The sequence below is a fragment of the Lagopus leucura genome, unplaced genomic scaffold (assembly GCF_019238085.1).
Source record: "Lagopus leucura isolate 7727_CA_CO unplaced genomic scaffold, USGS_WTPT01 Super-Scaffold_100024, whole genome shotgun sequence".
Taxonomy (NCBI): Eukaryota; Metazoa; Chordata; class Aves; order Galliformes; family Phasianidae; genus Lagopus; species Lagopus leucura.
The window spans coordinates 1,132,896-1,152,744 of NW_024962276.1; the positions used below are offsets into that span (position 1 = coordinate 1,132,896).

The following is a 19,849-nucleotide window of genomic DNA, read 5'->3' on the forward strand; positions in this document are numbered from 1 at the left end:
GAAATCCCAGGTGCACCCTCAGCAAAAGCTCAATAGTCTTTCAGGCAGCAACTTAAGTCTGTTCGTCTTGTAAAACCTGACACAGTGACAAATCATCAGGCGCCCTTCTTTTATGCTTTGCACTAAATTATGTAACGTTCAAAATGACCAGAGTCAGGGAATTCATCACAAAAAGGCACGACAGGTTTCTCACACCGTGGGGAATCCCTGTGAAGTTTGAGGGCTGAAAATCAGCATTCTGCTGACAGTCACTTACAGTGCAGTGAGTCGGGGTGCACTTCTCCCCAATGCATTCCCATTCAAAATCTGGAAAGTCAAAGAAACTCTGCATCTAAAAGCAAACCCACACTGATAGGGCTAAAAAGCTTCCTGCAAAGCCATTTTTTGAAGCCAGTAAAGCACTTGACAGTTGTAATTTAATCCAGAGATGGATGACAAAGTTTATTGAGATGAGGATTCTGACCTAAGCCTTCCCTCTCCTGGAACACAGGTCCAAACAAGATTGCCCCAAATTAAATACTGATGAAAAAAATCCCTTCCTTTCTTCTGCTGGGCTGTTTGCAAGTTGTCAGAGGCCTCTGTGCTGACCACTGTCAGTCAGGAGTGACCTTAATTTTAAGAATGATGTACCTGGATGCACGAGGCTCCAGCAACCACAGCACAGACAGCATGGGTTTGATTTACAGATGTTTACATGGAAAGATGCTTGTACCTCCTCACTGCCCAGAAGCACTCACAAATCTTCCTGCATAGCAGAATCACGATAATCCCCTATCTGTCTCAGGTTTGGACCAATGACCACTGTGGCCATGGGGATTTTTGCTATAAGGGTAACAGTAGAGTGCAGCTGCAAGCATGCACAGGGTATGGGGGGGATCAGCATTTGGGTGGTCAATGCAGAACTTCTTTGAGCTGCTTATGAAAAGGGGCCTTAGAGACAGACAGCTCATCAGTACTGTTATTTTATCTTGTGCTTGATTTACTCTTTATACGTGGCCATTAAAGAGCTCCCTGAGTGCTCTGCAGCTGTTGTGATGCTCATACACACCCCATTCCTCTAAGCACACGCCTGCACAGAACAGACACACCTGCTGAGGCTTCCCAATGCAAGTTACCATTACCAACCATGTCTGGTTCTTATGAAAATCAGCCTTCCCTTTAATTTCCAAAGCAGCTACACCAGAAGAGTGAGAACATTTTACACCTGCCTTCACACAGCAATGGGGACCTCCCTACAGTTTGGAGATGCTAGTGAGCACCAGGAAGAGCTAATTTAGCATTTCATAGAAACACCTTCTTCAAAACAAAAACCCAAGGACTAATCCTTGAAATTCTCACAACATCACCTACATTTAACAGCCTGCCACACCTCCTGGATGCTTTTTCATAAGACTGTCAGGCTGAGGGCTCAGACGTGGGTAAAAGTTCTTTACAGAGAAAGTGGTGAGCTGCTGGCACAAGCTTCCCAGAGAGATGTGGATGTTTCCTCCCTGGAGGTGTTCAAGGCCAGGTTGGATGGGACCCTGGCCAGCCTGGTCTAGTATTTGATCTGGAGTTTGGTGGCTCTGCCTGTGGCAGGGAGACTGGAACCTGATGATCCTTGGGGTCCCTTCCAACCCAAGCCAATCTATGATTCTATGAAAACATTTTTAACAGTTTTAGCAAGGCTGTGCACAGCTATCTGCTGAGGGCTGTGTGCTGCTTTACGATGCTCATCCCTGCAGAAGTGCAGATACACCACAGGAACAAGCTGCCCTAAACAAAGGTTCACCTGCATCATTCTGCACGTTGGGTATTCCTGAGAACAATTTTACTTCTACAGCTCTTTAAAGGTTGGAGCATAGTCTGCGTGCTACAGAGCTGCAACAGCTGCCTGGAGAAAGCCTGAGTAGATAAAGAGGAAAGGAGATATCAATTAATCAAAGAAAACAGTGAGTTTTTGTGCTTGTGAAAGCCAGCTTGGGATGCTGGCTGCTGGAAGCACTAAGGACATACCTAGCAGTTTCCAAATGTATATATAATAAATATAGTAATAGCAAAAACAACACCACAAACCCCTACGGCCTTAAAGCAAGCAAAACACACCTTGACAAGAGTGGGAGATCTCAGTGTTATTTGCAGTTTATGACAGAGGTGACAGTTCATAATAAACATCACAAGCATTTTGCTGAGCAGCAGAATTAGGCACCTTCTCTCCACTTGTCTGTCATATTCAATACCCAAAACCCTCGTTTTCTTCCCATCTCAACCTCAGCATCATTTACACAACCACGATGAGAGCTCTCTCTTTCCTAAGTATGTAGCAAAGCAAACCCATTAGCATTTGAGGCTGAGATAACAGGTAATTGGGTGGGCTAATTCAAATTATTTTCATCATTAAGAAAAAAAAAAACACCACTCAAAATCACCAGCTTTTTTGTTCTTTTACAATCCATAACTCTCAAAACCAATTTCCTCCTCACAGTGATCTTAATACTAATTAAATGAGCTTTTGTCTTCCAACACCAAAAAAGATGAAGTACCACATAAAACAGCTGCAGCAAAACCCCATCCAAAGCCCAATTTAACCTGCTTGCTGCCTCCCAGCTGGACTCTGCATGCCTGCAAACACACATCTGTCATCTCTGAAGCCACCCGAGGACTCCTTCAGTCCCAGCACATTAGGGTGCTTGCAAGCTAACAGAACAGCACTGCTTTTAACTCTCAGGCTGAGCCAATCCACCAGGCAAGTGCAGAAAAGACCAAGAGAAGTCAAGAAATGCATTAAATTCTATTCACAAGCCTCTCCATGGACCCACCAACCACGCAAGTGGATTGCCCACTCCTGGAGGCATTCAAGGCCAGGCTGGATGTGGCTCTGGGCAGCCTGGTCTGCTGGTTGGTGCACACAGCAGGGGGTTGGAACCAGATGATCATTGTGGTGCTTCTGTGCATTCTGTGGTGCATTCTGTGATTCTGTGATTACACACATTGCTGCTGGTGGAAAAGTGGGACCCTAATTTCTGTGCTCAGGTATGTGTCCCTCATCCTCAAGTCTGGTTAGACGCTCTGTCTGCTTACTTGGCTTTTGAAGAAACAAAGATGCAAGAGTGCATTTAGTTGTCTTCCTGAATCAGACCCCCAGAGCCACTGAGGTGTCACAGATGTAATTATAAATCATGAGTCTTGCATCTGGAGCACAATCAGCAGCTCCAGCCAGAAATCTCAGATATCAGCAATTTCTCCAAAGCTGTTCTCTGACAAAACCTGACGCAGCACCAACGAAATGAGTCAGGCAGAAGGAACCAGCAGTGCTGCAGCAGCAGGCAGGCTCCTTACTGAGAAGCCCCCCAAAATCACGGGCTTCCAGGTGGGAGATGAAGCTTTCCTGGAGAGCAACGAGAGCAGCTCCCACCCTGTTGTTGGATGATCAAGTCAGCAGCACACCATTTTATGGCATTTCCAAAGACCTGGTTGGGACAGGACACGGAAAACATCAGCTTTCTTCTGTTTTCCCTTGATGAACAGGATTTCTGGGCTGGCAGTAAACTGCTCAAAGGGTATCATTAATAATAAAGGACTGCATGAGAACAGGTTAGGGGAAGACCTATGGGAGAAGCTCTGCAGATAAAGATCTGGGTGTTCTGGTGGACAGCAGGTTTGCCATGAGCCAGTAGTGTGCCCTCGTGGCCAGGAAGGCCCATGATGTCCTGGGGTGCATTACCAAGAGCATGGCCAGCAGGTTGAGGAAGGTGATCCTACCCCTCTGCTCTGCCCTGGGGAGGCCACACTGAATATACTGTGTCCGGTTCTGGCCTCCCCAGCTCAAAAAAGTCAGGACTAGAAGGAGTCCAGCAGAGGGCCACAAAGATGACAAAGGGTCTGAAGAGCCTCCCATATGAGAAAAGGCTGAGTAACTTGGGTCTGTTCAGCCTGGGTAACAGAAGACTGAGAGGGGATCTGACAAATGTTTCTTAAACACCTAAAGGGAGGTGGGAGGCAAATGGATGAGGCCAGACACTTCTCAGTGGTGTGCAATGACTGGATGAGGAGCAATGGCCTAAAACTTGAACGTAAGGAGTTCCATACAAACACGTGAAAGAACTTGTTTATGGAGAGGGACAGAGCACTGGAACAGGCTGCCCAGAGAGGCGGTGGAATCTCCTTCTATGGAGATATTGAAGTCCTGTCTGGACACCTACCTGTGTGCCCTGCTGTAGGGTACCTGCTGTAGCAGGGGGTTGGACTGATGGTCTCCTGAGGTCCCTTCCAACCTACACTGCTCTGTGATTCTATATACACACATTAACACCGCCTGAATGAGAAAATTCAACTGCCTTGATGGGAGGTCATGCTGATGCAGATAAGGATCTACATGATGACTGTTTAAAACATCTCTTACTGCCTTCCTCTCCTATGAGTGCTAATTTAGATGTGATATGTCATGCCATAATCACAGTTTTATCTTCTGGGCAGAAGTAGTCAGAAAAGTCCATAGGCCTGGCAAGGAGAGTCTAGTTCTGAAATGTATGCACAACAGAGCGCTGAGATTGAGGGTCTTCTCATGTATCAGAATTTTAAATGTTAATGGGAAGAAAAAAAACACAGAAGATGAATTACAGAATCCAGGTATTACACCAGCATCCCTCCCAGCCATTAAGAGAGACTGCTTCTTGTGGGAAAATCATTGGATAGAGCATAAACCTGGAACCAGTTTGAGACTGGGCCATATTTTAGATGAGTTTCACGCCATCAGCACTCTTTGCCTGGATAATTATATCTTATGAATCAACCATGAGAGAAAATTGCCTGTCAGTGCATTCCCACAGCTGTCTGCCTCCGGTCTCCACTGCTAAGGATTTGGTAGGGGCACACTGGAGCCCCCATCTCGTGCAGTGGAGTTTCTCTTGATGCTGCCATGATCCCCACACACCAGTGGCATAAACCAAAACAAACAGAAGGAATAAACTGCCTTTTTTTTTTTCCCCTCTCACCCCCACTCTTTTATCCTAAAAGCTAGCTATAAAACTAATGTACCTTTGCATATTATCATTTCAGAATTTCCACTAATCCCATGCATAATTACATGGAGTACCGCATCGGTATCCCACTCATGCAAACACTGTCATAAAGTGCACAGTTTTCATAGCACTGGGTGACAAAAAAAATAACTGCGGTCATTTATTTCTGGTCTGAAGGCAGTTCCACGACAAAATGCAATGAGACAGTATTTTTCATCAGCTTTTTGTTGTGGTCACTACTATTCATCTACCTCATAATCCTTCCCCCAGTGCACGTTAACAACATTATTCTAGTAAGCTGTTGAATTATTCAGCAGCATCACAAGGCTGTTGGCTCTGACAGCCCCTGTGCCCATCCTGCACACCCTACACCTGAGGCAGCAGTGCCCACGTTTCACTTCAGGTATTTGGGGGCTGTCAAGAGGAAATAATTGACCTCTATGCACAAAGCAACCCCAGCCTAACGCACAGAGCTGCTCTCCCCCCTCCTGCTGTTATACTTTGCTCAAACGAACTTGTCCCATACCTGCAGCCTGCAGGAACAACATTTTAGAGCTGCCAGCCACGCAGAGATCAGTGTAAAAACAACTTAAGACCTATTCTTTCAGGGCTTGTAAAATGATATCTTTGCTTGTTCTAACTTTGCCCTGAAAGGAGATGCAGTTTTTATTCAAAATACGCAGTGTCTTTATTTCATGAATTCACACTCAGATCATTATGCAGCAATAATCACCTCATTCCTTATGATTTCCAAAAACTGAATGCTGTAATTGAAATAAAGCACCTTCGTCACGTGCAGTTAAACACAAGGCTGTACAAACCTACACAGTGCCCACAACTCCCAGTGTTTCTGCACACCATGGCCAAATAATACCCTCTTCCAAAGCTGTTCACCCCAGTAACACCCTTCAACTGGTGGTGTTACAACACAACACCCTCTCTGAGCATCCAACCTCTCTAGGCTGGCTTCTCACTTTGTCTTCCCACATTCTGCCCTATTACATCTCACCTGGCGGGCCGTGCAACATACCTGATGGGCAGTGAGGGGTCCCCAGCGTCCCACCAGTCCTTGGGGGGGGCTGATGTACATGCACCACAGCTCCCAGCTGTACCCGTGGGCCGAGTTCTCATAACGCTGCACCTCAAAGTTGTCCTGCTTGATGTTGTCTATGGAGGGAAGGATGACTCTTCTTCTGTTTTCCTGAATTCGTGAAAGCACTGGCTCAGCCCTGGGAAAAAGAAACAATGTGCAGGAAGAAATTTAATTTCTCGCCCTGTTTGCACGTGGACACTGTTGCCTTCATACAGCTTGTATGATTAAATAAGGGGAAGGAAATGAGCATCTTGTCACCATTCAGTAAATAGAAAGGAACGTTGTGAGCATCTCTTGCTGCCATTTGGAAGATGGCACAAAAGAGATACAGCAGAACCCACACAAAGGGGTTCAGAGAGCCACTGAGCAATCTCACATTGCAATGCCCTGGCTTCTGCACTACTGACCCATCTGCCCCTGCTTTCATCTGTGCAGAAACCACATGCAGAGAGAACACATTTACACAGCCAGGACTAAAGGTTGTTTCTAAAAGGCGCTGCCAAGCCAACAGGGAGATGCAGCAGGAGGTTGCAGTGCTTGCACTTAGCGGGGTTCCCTGTCTGAACACATCCCTTGTGCGGGGCTGTGAGCGGAGACAGGGACAAAGCCCTGCATGTCTGGGGCACTCCAGCACCCTCCTACACCTCTGACTGCTCCTATGAAAACCCATGGGCGAGTTGAGGCCAGCAGCAGAAGCAAAAAACAATTTCCACAAACTAAGGCATTAAGCCGTTGAAATGAATGAAAACTCTGAAAGTGGACCTTATCTTCTCCTGCACAGCCAGCACACCGTGTTTTCTCTGTATGGTATGCTTGCTTAAAACAAACAAACAAACAAAAACAACAACAACAAAAAATATTATTAAACAGTAATTCCACACTTGGAACTTTTTAATTTTCAAAATTGTCATGTTTTCAAACTGAGCTTTCCTGATATCTTCACTGAGGTAGCAAAGAAATTGGACAAACCATCAACTAAGGGCTGGATTTGCAGCACGGACTGACTCTGCAGGCAGAGCAATACAGAGAAGGCACTCGATGACCATCTGGAGACTCCTTCCATGGAAGAACAGCAACAGCAGCAGCTATGCAGTGCCAGAGCCGAGTCTTTGCTGCAGAACCACTCCATCCCTTACAAAAGCTATTTCAAGAGTTCAGTAAATTGTAACTTTCTCAGTATACCAATAAAAGCATGTGTGGAGACTTAATGACCTGAAGAGAGGAATGTTTAGTTGGGCAGATATCAACATAAGTAATGACTCCTCAATGCACTCTCCTGATGTGCTGCTATTATAAAAACTCCAATGACTGCACAGAACTCTGCGCTGCAGAGTTGAATGTTGAAGCATTTTTATAGTGGATGTTTCTTCTTGTTCAAATTGGACACAAGTTAGTCTCCTCTACACCTAGTTTCCTAAACGTGGGCCATTTACTGTTTACACATGGTAGGAGAGAAAAACCACTCTCGGTTTCCTTTCACGATCTGCACTCACAGAAACTTCAGCCATTTGAACCCACACGTTTCCGATCCCTCTGGAAAAGAGTCCTTATGAAATACCTCTGTTGCTTCTGCACCTCTGCACTTATTCCTAGCTGCAGAAGAAAACAAATCAATCTAAGACATCAGCCTCCCCCAGTGGGATCCAGCTGCAAAGGGCAAGAATGTGGGAAATGCTTTCTTTCTCAATCCCTCGCTGTCTGGGCTTTTTGTTTTTTAAACTTCTTAGTTCTTAGGCCTAAGAGAACTGGAAATCAATGTGAACAACGAACTAGAAGCGAGGGAGAAACAGGGAAACATCAAACCAGGGACTAGGAAATGATGACAGTAAACAAGAGCACTAATAATTAATATAAATAAGACCTTCCCTGTGTCATCCCAACGTGTCCCATTAGCGACCGCTCAGCATGGAACGAAGACAGGATTAAGGTGCGTGTGGAAATGCTCTCATGCATCCTAACAAAACGACGGGCTGCCCCTCATCGACGTCCTCACACCTACCAGCCAGCAGTGAACTCCACGTGGGCATCGAAGAACCCGGTGACGTGGCCCGTGGCCGCCTTCCAGCCTTCGATGCGCGCTCGGATGAGGCCTTCCCTCTTCTGGTTGCGCACCACCTTCACGAGCCCTGGGTACCGCTTATTGACGTACTCCTCCAGCGGTGCCTTCAGTTCCTCTGCCAGGAGAAGCACCAGAAACCCACTGAAAAGTTGCAAAGCTTCCACCTAACGTAACCCCCTGCACCCTGACACCACTGCCAGAAGGGATATATTCACCTGAAACTACCTTAGATTTGAGTTAATGCTGTTTTGCATTTGTTAAACCTGACGTTGAACGGACTCTGATAGAATTAAAGAGGTTTTGGCTTTGTTTGGAAGATCTTCATCCTTTGTGTCTTAATGCTCATTGGAACCGCAGATCATATAATTGTGCTACCCAAGCCTGTACATGTGCTGTGGCTGAGAACATGATGGAGCTGTCAGCCTGCAGTCACTACCAGCACTGAACTTGATGGTAGGTACAAGTTACACACTGTGAAAAGAGATGTACAGAATTTTTGAACCTGGGAGTATAAGAAAGGTTGGAAAGGCTGCAAAGAGCAGTACGTTTTTTCAGCTGTTTGGAAAAGTCTCCGAAATCTCTACTGCCCCATTTGAGATTCTCAGTTCAAGGTTTGGTTGGAGGTCATGGGATTGAGAACCACTCCATTCAGGGACATAATGCAATCACCTGTCATTGTGTGTCACGTGCATCCTTCCAGCTTCCCAAGGGAGATTTCAACATGCTGTGCCCAACACTCCAAAAAGAAAGCAAACAATAAATGAATGAACATCCAACCACCACAGACAACAGAGAAAACTCTAACGGAACATGCCAGCTTACAACTGTGCCCATCTACATCGGTACAGAGCCTCCTGTTACAAAAATCACCCTCTGTGCTGGACTCTAGTGCTCTGCCTCTACCTTGGTCCTTATACCTCCTGGTGAATCAGTGACATGCACAAAGATCTGCTGATGAAAAGTGCTCTGTAAGACCTAGGTAAAACTACAGTTTACCAGCACACACTGTTAACGCCATGAGGGTCTTTGATTCGTATAAGGCTCCAAGACATCAGGAAATTAAGATATGGTCAGTGACCCCAAGCAAAAGTTATTACCTCCCAGATAGGCACAATCCACAGCATACAGCACATATCAGTAACAAAGCCATTCTTGCAGGAAGGAAACAGCAATCGGGGAGCAAATGAGTCAACAGCAAGGCCCATCTGCTGGGCCAGCCTGGGATACCCTCAGAGGATACGGCAGCATTGATTCCCTTTCCCTCCACTCCTTTTCCCAAGCACATAAAATGACTGGCATTGTTCCTCTCACATACCAATTTCCCCAAAGTCTCATTTCTCTTTTATGCTGAAATGGGAATAAAAAGAATAAAGCAAATGAGCCCCTTCCTCAACTCAAAGCATCTGCATCACATACACACATAACTCAGCAACTTCCATTTCATGCTGAGCCATTCGGAGAAAAACCAGTGTTTTATGGAGACAACAACTCTTCTGAATGATTTTAAGGAGACAGGGACACAGACTTGTTGGCAGATGAAGCCCCACGAGCACAGCACAGCCTCTCGTGTCTTTTTGTCATTAATGCTGCAGACCATAGCATTGCAGGCTAGAAGGAACTATTAAAACCACTTTCAACAAATTGGAATTTTAAGCTTTCCTCGTCGAAGGGAAAGAGGAAGAAACGTTCCTGGGAACTGTCTGAGCAGCTAGAAGGAGGGTACAGATTTAGTGAACCAGGGAGGAACTGTGTGAAGTTGAACAACGCTGGGCAGATTTCTGGGCTCACTCCCTCTCTTCTCTCCCAGTCTGCCTCAGCCCTGAGCACCCTGGGGTGAGAATCAGCTGTTCAGATGCACCTGTGCAAGCCCTGGCCAGAGGAAGGCTGCACATCTGTGCTGCCCTTGGTTGGTGTCTGAAGCCTCCAAGGCGGGCAACAGCTCTGCAGGAGGGCATAGTGCTCAGCAGGTGTAAGCACGATGACAGAGCACTTTGGGGATTAGGAGACTCCCACTTAGCACCCAAACAGGTGATATTACCAAATAGGTAATAACCTACTGAGCAGGCTCAATAGTGGGCTGGGCTTTGGATGTGTCGTGCTGTCAGAAGGCGCAGATCCAGGCTGGGATCCGGAGCACCGCTGCAGTAAGGTTGGCAGCAGCAAACCTTTTCATCTGCCACCAACTTCAGAAGTGCTTCACCTCCAACTCCTGCATCTCTGCAGCATATCCCTAAGCTATATCAGGAAGGTTAGGAGGGCTGAAATAATATGCCAGGAATTAAGTGACTTCCACTACAGGGGAATAGCCATGAGCCTTGCTTAATAGAGTCAGCTTTCCCTCAGACTGGCAATCTGGCCTTTGAACCTGCTATTTTCAGTACTCCACACAAATTACAGCGAGGGAGGAAGCATCTGGCTGCTGTTCTCTTTGCCTCTGCCTTATGCTATGTACTTGCAATGCTTTTGCTCATATCAGCTCGTTGCTGAAAATGAGAATATCCACAGCATACTGCACCAGTGAGTAGTTCAGCATGGTATGCAGCTCAGAGAAGAACTCTGGATGCAAAGAGACAACCAAAAGGAGCCACGGTGGGAGCAGAGCAGCGGCTGCCCCACTCCCCCTCATCCTCATCAAAGCAGTGTCTGTGCAGCCCACGTGCTCACAAGGTATCTGCGTGGGTCAAACTCCAGGGGTGCTCCTCCACAGCACACCCACATCATTCCTGAATCTCATTCGTTACAGATGCAATCAATATCTGCACATTGAGGTATCTGTGAACATTCGGTCTTTGCCACTGCATGAGACGTTTCCAGGGAAGTTTTGAAGAAAGAAACTGAACTGAAAATGCCAGCAGGTTCAATTTCAATCCTCCCTTCTGTTCTCCATCTGTCTGTATTGATCTTCACTGAAAGGCGAGTCCAAGAAAGTAGAATCCAATAGACCTGTTGCTCTATTAAAAATTCCAGCTGTCAGCTGTAATGACTTATGTTATGTATTGCAAAGTGGTTTGTCACCTACATGAGCCTTTTGGGAAATAGGCCTGCCAGAGAGACAGAGCCGCCGGCTGCCACTCCAAGCAGCTGTGTCACAGACAGCAGCCCTGAAGCAGCCATGGGAACTTCCAGGAATATCCACTGCTCTGTGTTTCGTGCTGCAAATCCTGCCCAGTCCTTCCCAAATCCCCTCAAGATGGGAACTACCCGGTGGCACAGTAAGGTAGGAGCAAAGACCAATGGCACCGGATGGCCAGAGGAACTGCACCTCCTCTACACCCCGAAGGAAAACACGGCAGTGTTTGCCAGGCTGAGCCAAGTGGGAGAAGTCTACGGAGGCTTTATCAGAAAGCCCACACACTGCAGGGCATGTGGGTTAGGGCTGGGAATGCCCCGTGCCATGGGGACAGCAGCACTGCCCTCACCTGCCTGAAGTGCCACAGCCATCACAGGTCAGGAACCCATGGAGGAAACTCCTTCAATGATCAACAAATGGCCATGAGAATTATGGCGGCGAGATTCAGATCCAGGTGAGCCTCCAAAGCTTTTCATGTTCGTGTACAAATATCAAAGAGGTAACTGTGAACAGGGGAGCAGGTGTGTAAACCAATTCCCAAACACAGACAGAGGCTGGGCTGGTTCTACTCAGATAGAGATAGAGGCAAGGCTGGAACACTGAGTGCCTTCAGCTGCACATCTCTCATCTGACCAAAGCCCAAGAAATAGGGACAAACCAACTAGTTTCACTGCCCCCTCTGCTCTTTAGCAGGGCCTGAAAGCACCAGTACTGAACACCTGTGGGACAGCACCAGGCCTGTTGCAATTAAGCAACCCACATTTACGTAGAGCAACTGGAATGAGCAGGCACTCAGATGGGACCGATGTCCAGGAAAAGCTGAGATAAGACCCAGCTTCTTAGAAGTTTGTTGAAATCATTCTCTAACGTGTGAGCCAGCCCCCAGGGGAGCACATGTACACTGCTGGTGGTGCTGCAAAACAAGAAAGTGATGCACCAAGCCACAGCTCATGCCTTGCACCGAGCTAAACTGCAACCGGCAGCATGCGCCCTTGGGTGCAGCCAGCTGCTCTGAGCAGCCTTTCATCCAAAGGTTTCCTTTGATACCAAGGAGTTTGCTTTTCAAAGAGATATTACCCCAGATTAAAAACATTAAAAGACAGCACAAAAAAGCAGGTGTTGATTTAAGCGGCGCACTCAGACAAAGTGTGCAAGCGTGAGATAACGCAGCATCTCGGGGGCACGCGGCCACATCCCTCCAACAAGCTGGGAAACACCTTATCAGTGTGGAACACAGCCTGCACGCCAGCCTGGTAATCACACCCCTGCAACAAACAAACAAAAGAAACCTCCAAAAAAGTCTTTACAAAGCGTGACACGCAGCTCAAGGGGGACGGGGGCTCCAACTACAACTCCTCACGCTTCTTCCTTCAAGAAGGGATTTCTTCCCATTGCAATAGCTTTGTATCTTTTATCTCCTTACAGCTCACAGAAAAAGAATCAGAACACCCTTGTTTATTAACTTTTCATCTCTCATTGCATAGTTTTACGTTGTGCAACATTGTTCTCTAAATGGCACTACAACAAAGCTGAGAGCAACACTCAGCTCTCACCTCCAGCCCTGTGACTGACTCCAAAACATGAGGCTGACCTGGAAATCCCAGGGCTCTTGGTTGGGGTTGGAACGTGATGATCCTTCATGCCCCTTCCAACCCAGCTGTTCTGTGATTCTATGACACCTATACATATTCCCATCCTACATTTTTCACTTCCTGTATTTGTGGGAAAAATGGAAAAATGCTTTCCAGCACAAAACACACCAAAACACAGCACCCTACAGCCCGTGGTCCAGAGCCATGGGCTTCCATTGGCCTCCAGGTGCTTGCCCAGAAGTTACCTCCAGGAAACCACCAGGGTTTTGGGCCTCTGCCCTCGGAAAGTCCATCTCCTTTCTGGTGCACAAAGCTGAGCCCCAAAACGTCATGCAGGCTCAGCCACAAGCCATATACCATAGAAACCGACCCATGCTCACAACCAACTCTAGCAATTTCTTGGGCCAGGCTTTTTTCAGTGGTGCCCAGCAACAGGACAAGGGGCAATGGGCACAAACCAGAACAAAGGTTATTTCCATCTGAACATAAAGAAGTTCAGTGCTGTAAGGGTGCCAGGACAGGCTGCCCTGAGAGGTGAGGGAGTCTCTTCCCCGGAGATACTCAAAACCCACCTGGACATTTTCCTGGATGTTCTGCTGCAGGGAACTGCTCTGGGGGATCTCCAGAGGTCCCTTCCAACCCCTACAACTCTGCCCTTGTCTCATTCAGTGGACAATGCACACGCACAGCTCCATCCTTGCTGGCATCCTTGGCACAAGTGCTTACTCCTCCAGGAGTCATCTCTAAATCTCAGAGCTCATGAGAATCTATTTTCCTGTAATTATTTTCCTGTAGAGATAAATCCATATATTATAATGACTTTGTTTGCAATATCTGAAGCATCAACTGTAAGACGTTACTACCGCTGCTCACAATTATTTCCTACCATTAATGCAAATTAATATGACAATATTATGGCCATTAATATTTCTTTGCTGTCATTGAGACTCCTTGATGATGCAGAGAGCGAGTGCACAGGTCCAAGAGCTACGTGTTGGTTTGTATCATTTCTTTTATAGAAAAACTCTATGTTATTATACGCTTGGGAGGAGCTCTCCATAAACATCTGCCAAGTTACCTCATTACCTTCCTCCAAATCCCCCCTTCAAAATCTCATTTGTTATGATGCCCACAAAGATTCAGCAGCATAGCTCCAACATTATTAACTAACCCTGGTGGATAACAGCATCTCCTTATGCCTTGCCCCGTTTTCCTTTCATACGTCCATTGGAATGCTTTTGAGGACAGTAGCACTTTGGTGCTCGGGTTTTGTACAACACCATCCCATTATGAGGGATGCTCACTGATGGAAGTGATGCATCCTCGTGGTGGGACACAGCACACTGCCCAGGCGTGCAAATTGGTTTTACACAGCTCCTCCACCCCTCAATCAGAGTGGGTCATTTCTCTGCATCTCCCCCAGCGTGGCCAGCTCCCACAGAGCACTGCAGCACAGGGAGCTCAAGCAGCAGAAAAACAGGCACACAGAGGGAACCCTCCAGGTACGAGAGCCCTGCTATCACCCTGCTAATACCAGTGCTGGTACAGCATTCCTGCAAGCCATCACCCTCGTACAAGCCACCAGGAAAGGCCCTGCCTTGCAATCTCAGCTGAGGACAAACAGATTCCATCCTGCATCCTCAACACCAGCTGCAGTCTCAGTTTACTTGGGGTTGATGCTTTTTGAAAGGATTCATTTCATTGTCTCCTGTCTTTTAATAGTGCCTCCAGAGTCCCTGACTGGACGTCAGTGATGCGAACTGCAGAGTGGAGGCTGTTTAGAAGCACATTTGTCAGTGTGTGGCAGCGTGTGGAAAAACTCAGCAATCATTACCAGGAGGTTCTCTAATGAAGAGAATTCTTCTCTTCACCCCATTGTTATGGTTCAGTTTGGAGAAGGAACGTCTCGTTTTGGTGTTTCAGACTGGGCAGTACCACAACAAGAGGTCGCCTGCACTTTCTCTTCAATATCCAAACCAATATCTGAGCTCTGAAATCCTACAGCTTCACCAGTGAACGTCAGCTCAGCTTCTGCACCAGAGCTGCTGCGATTTTCATCAGCTGAGGAGCTGGCCTCTTGTTTCTTCTACTGGTAATTATAATTCATCAGCTTTCTATGGTGCTCATTACTGTGATATTTGAGTGCCTATTTTTACAGGCTTGAGTAGCTCGCTGCACACCATCTCATCTCGCTGCAGACAGGCGAGCAACCTCTCAGACTTCCTTTGGAAACGAGCTCTCCTCATCCTGTGCCCTGTTTTTTCTCATCACAGAATCCACAGCCCGTGTCTATTATTATTATTATTTTTAAATAATACCAAAAGCATGCAATGCAAATGAAGGCAGCAATCAAAGCAACAACCATTTGCTGGTCTTCATGAGATTTTAACTGCCCTCATGACGTTATCCAACTGTACACTGGAAGAACAAACCTGGGAAGAATCCAAAACCGAAAACGTTGCCATATGAAATTAAACACCCTGCATATTTCTGTAATCAAAAGCCAGAAGGAAAGATATTCAGCAGTGCCTGTAAGAAGGCTGAATCAAAACACAAAGGTGACATGGGAAACCTAACATCTCTCTCCAAGTGTTGTCATGGCTTGAACTTGCGTGTGTCTGGTGCAATGGTTTTCTCCTCTGCACAAATCTTTCTCACATCAAAAACGTCATATAAGAGGAATGAGGATCTCTGCAGATCCCAGATATTTAAAAAAAAAAACCAAAAGTATATATATACTTTTTTTTTTTAAACTGGAGTTTTGTCGTAAATAGGGAAACTGAGGCACACAAAGGGGAAATGCAGAGTGTAACACCACTGTGAGGAGCCAAAGCAGAACTGGATCTCTGTGCTCCAGGGTCTTGTCCTTCTGCCTCTTATTTAGAGGTAATCCTCTGCAACAAGCAGAGCGCTGTGACCAGAACAAGGATACACCCGAAACCAGAACCTGTGAATGCTCCAATGAAAACAAAGGTAAGACTGCTCTCTAGTTTCCTTTGCAGACTTCCAGTTTTTAATTACAATTCCAATCAGTAATTATTGCAGATTTTAACTTTGGTTTGATTCTGTTTCAGTTTTTGCTACAAAAGCTGAAGAAAGAGAACAGGGGGAGAACAACCCTGTCAGACTGCAGGCTGCCAGCAGCATCACCACAACCAAAGGAAACACAACGCAACGCTGCATGAGATCTGAGGAAAGCAAATCTGAGACGTGAGGAAATCAAAACTCCTCCTGTGCTGGTGCCCCACACCCCAGCACTAACCCTCATCACTGTTGTCATCCACGAGGATGATCTCCTTCAGCAGGTGGGCCGGCGTGTGATTGACGGCACTGTGCACCGACCGCAGGATGACCGAGAGCGCTTCGTTGACGAAGATGAAGATAATGGAGATCTGGGGCAGGTCCTTGCTGTACTTCAGCTCTTTGCACCTGCAGCACAAAGGGGAAAGAAAGAGATGAGGTTAGCAGAGCGTGCTGCAGCACTCAGCGTTGGGAACACGTCTGATGTGCAGCAGTTAAGGCACAGCACTGACAGTTCGGCGCGGTATTTCGGCTGCCTGGGTGTGATTTCATCAGCGCTGCGTAGGAAGAGATGGCAGCACCACAGAGCATCCTCCTGGCTCACCAAGGCAGGGTGCAAACAGCTCGCTCAGCTGAGGCTGTGTTTGCACATCCGTATGTCCACAGCTGCCAGAACAGAGGAAGCATTTCCCATTTAGAAGGAAGCTTTGCTTTGCTACTCCATGTCAAGATTAATTGATGCTCAGATATGAGTTTAGTTCTTAAACCACACTTGTGAACTTTCTCCCATCTGTCATGGTATGAAACGAATACAAAACAACCCATGTTTAAATAGTTTTAATATACATTTTTAGCTCTCTTTATAGATTCTTCTGAACACACTTCTGTCTCTGAAGCATCCCAGCAGGGCACTGCTATGAACTGGGGTCTTTATACTTCACAGTCAGTACAGGTTACACCACAGCTTTGAGATCACCTCCCTGGGTTACAGAAGTCATTGCTTAACTCCAGCTTTGGTTTGGTGGCTGAACATCTGCTCAGGCACAATTCTGTTGTCAGAGGTGGTACTGGTGGCAGAGAGATGCAAGGTGTTTCCATTTTCCCCATCAGCCTGCACCCCAGCCAGTAACATGTTCCCTACTTTAAACAATTCAACCTAACTTGTCAGTTTCCCCTGTTACAAAGGGGGAAGAACAAGAAAATTAGCTGTTCTGCTCCCTCTCCTCATTGAAGCTGGATTAGCCATGCAACATCAGCGTTCACAGAATTGCAGTGAGCATGTACCAACTAGATCTTGCCCAGGTAAGCAAAGACAGAACAATGCAGGACCAATATCCAGGAGCAGCTTCAAGCTCCTTGACTCCCCAGCAATGACTCTGTATTTAATTGTGCTGGGTGTTTCTTAGGCAACAGCAGGCATTCTCTGTGCTCCAAAAAGAGACACTGGAGACAGAGATTTGCACAGAAACACAGTTCTTTATGATTCCTCTTTAGTTAACAAGCATGTTGGATGAAAACAAGGTTGTATTTCCTGATTTAACTGTTGCATACCCTAAAGCAATCCAAGCTTTCCACAAAAAGGAATCTCTCAAATGCTGAAAAACATCTTCCAGAAGGCAGATCTCTCTTTACAATGAACACAACTGACCCTGCAATCCTGGCACAAAAGTCAAACTAAACAGGGAGAGATTAAAAACCTGCTTTTCATAGCTGTCAGTACCTGCTAAGCTGCAGGGAAAGTGGTCACAAGATCAGGAGTGTTTCCTTCTAATGACTGCACACCTCTGGTCCCCAGGCCATGTTTCTGGGGAATACTCAGCGTGTGATAAAAGTGGTTTGGGGCAAAATCCAAAGCAAGTCCTTCGAGGCTCATCTTCTGCTCACCGTTTCCCTCACCCAGTGGCCAAGGGCTGGAGAACAGCATTACAGAGAGACAAGAAGTCAGGAAAGGAGCAGACACCTCAACGCCCACATTGCCCCTGTGCAACTCCCTGTAGGAGGCTATACGTAAACACCCCATGCTGGTTGCTGTGGTTGCAACCACTGGAGCAGGGAAAGCAGCCATTTAAAACCAAGCTAACCTCAGGTGGGTCAGCCCTCTTGAGGGCCCTCTGGTGCATGAAGCAGCTGTGCTGAGCAGAGCTTCTGCCTGCAGCCAAACTCATGCATGGGCCATGTTTTTCATCCATGCGTGCCAGAGAGCACCTGGTGCTGTGTGCTCTACGGGGCCAGCAACAGGAGGAGCACCCAGGTTCCGACCCAATTAGAAGGGTCAGCAGAGAACTTGTTAAAGCAGCAGGAATAATGACTACAAAGGAATGGAAGTGGTCTGGTTTGCTGTTTGATTTTTTTTTTTTTCCTTCTAAGCATTTTAAACACAACATGGACTGATCCAGACCCTGCAGCGCTCAGCGCTTCAGGTGAACCCAAGAGGAACAGCAGACAGGGAGAAGTCCCAAGGTTCAGGCTGAGACAGAATTCACCACCGGGTGACAAAGCACTTCATAGAATCACAGAATCAGAGAAAGCTTGGGTTGGAAGGGACCCTAACGATCGCCAATTCCAACCCCCTGCCACAGGCAGGGCTGCCAACCACTAGATCAAGTACTAGACCAGGCTGTCCAGAGTTCCATCCAACCTGGCCTTGAACACCTTCAGGGATGGGACATCCACAGCCTCTCAGGGCAGGACAGTGAGAAACTCTCAGTGAAAACCTTCCCCTCTGACATCATTTGGGTGACTGCAGCCTCCAAACGCAGAGCCCAGACCACATCCACGTGCAGGATTCGTGCTGAACATCCAGAAGGCAGCACACACACCAGCCCTGTCTCCTCAGGAATGTGCAAATTAGTGAGATGGAAGTGATCCTCTAGAACATTCTCAAGGGAACATGAGGCTAACAGAAAGGCAAGAAGTGCTGGAAGAAACTGGCTGTCCCAAGGCTTTTGCCAAGCTTATTGAGAACTTGAACTAAAACCAATGCAAACACACCTCTATGTAGACGAGAAAGCCTCTGCAGATCCTCTCATCTTCCAGGAAAACGAGCTTAGGTTTTATTTCTAACACTCAGTTCACACCATATCTGCTGGTGGCTCTACTCCCAGCCCAGGCAGGATGGATTTCTCAGAGAACTGCAAATACTTCAAAAACTTTTGGATGTAAATATGACGGTGAGATCAGTACAATACATCCTTTCTGGGGTGAAAGTCCAGCAACTCTTTTTAACATAAATTTGCCCACTTCCAGTCATCCATCATTACTAAAAGGCAATTTTGGAGAACAAGGGCAAAACCTGGCCCTGTATATCAGGAAATACCACAAACTGGAAACAAAATCAAGCAGTCTGCAGTTGGTCCTTCGTTTCCTCTTTGCCAGATGAGGAACACTCCATCAGTAAAGCTCAGAACAACGCTCGCTTGCCAACACCTGTGAGCTAATTAGCACAGGTTACACAGTGGCATTTTCCTCACTAAATCCTACTCTCTTCAGCTAACGTAGGCTGGCACCTGCTTGCAGGATTTATATCAAAATATCATGGATTAATAGCAAAAAGATACAGAGCCCTTACGGCTTTGTCTCTCATTTAGATCAATGGGACATCAGAGTAAGAGGCATTTTATGTCCCATTAAATCATGCTTGACTATGCCCCCTTAAATCACACTGACAAAACCCTCTTTAAGTTTTGCCTTCCCAATGCACAGCATCAGGGCTGAAGATAAAGCCCAAGCTGAGCAACCACCGGGAAGCATCACTTGTCCTCCAACAGTAGGAAATGGGGTTTTATTCCACCCCTGGTCCCCTTCACCTTTCTTTGGTCCGAGATCTTCGTTGTACACAAAAGCCTGACCTTGCAATCAAGAGCACATTGAATAAAATATATTTACTGGGAGGCTTTTTTATTGTTATTATTTTTTTACTGAGACAATTTTATGCAAGAAGCCATTGAGAAACAAATAAAGGATGAAAAGAGGAGGTGGGGGAAGGGCCGAGTTTATGGGGAACAGCTTGGTGTG

General features: G+C 46.7%; 1 protein-coding gene across 1 annotated transcript in view; it reads right to left on the minus strand.

Annotated features, from left to right (window-relative positions):
* Window positions 1-19,849, minus strand: part of GALNT17 (polypeptide N-acetylgalactosaminyltransferase 17) — a 181,923-nt gene that overhangs the window by 102,222 nt on the left and 59,852 nt on the right. Inside the window, 4 exon segments of the mRNA XM_042879916.1 lie at window positions 6,031-6,077; window positions 6,079-6,229; window positions 8,093-8,267; window positions 16,077-16,243. Coding sequence (XP_042735850.1) covers window positions 6,031-6,077; window positions 6,079-6,229; window positions 8,093-8,267; window positions 16,077-16,243 — 540 coding nt within the window.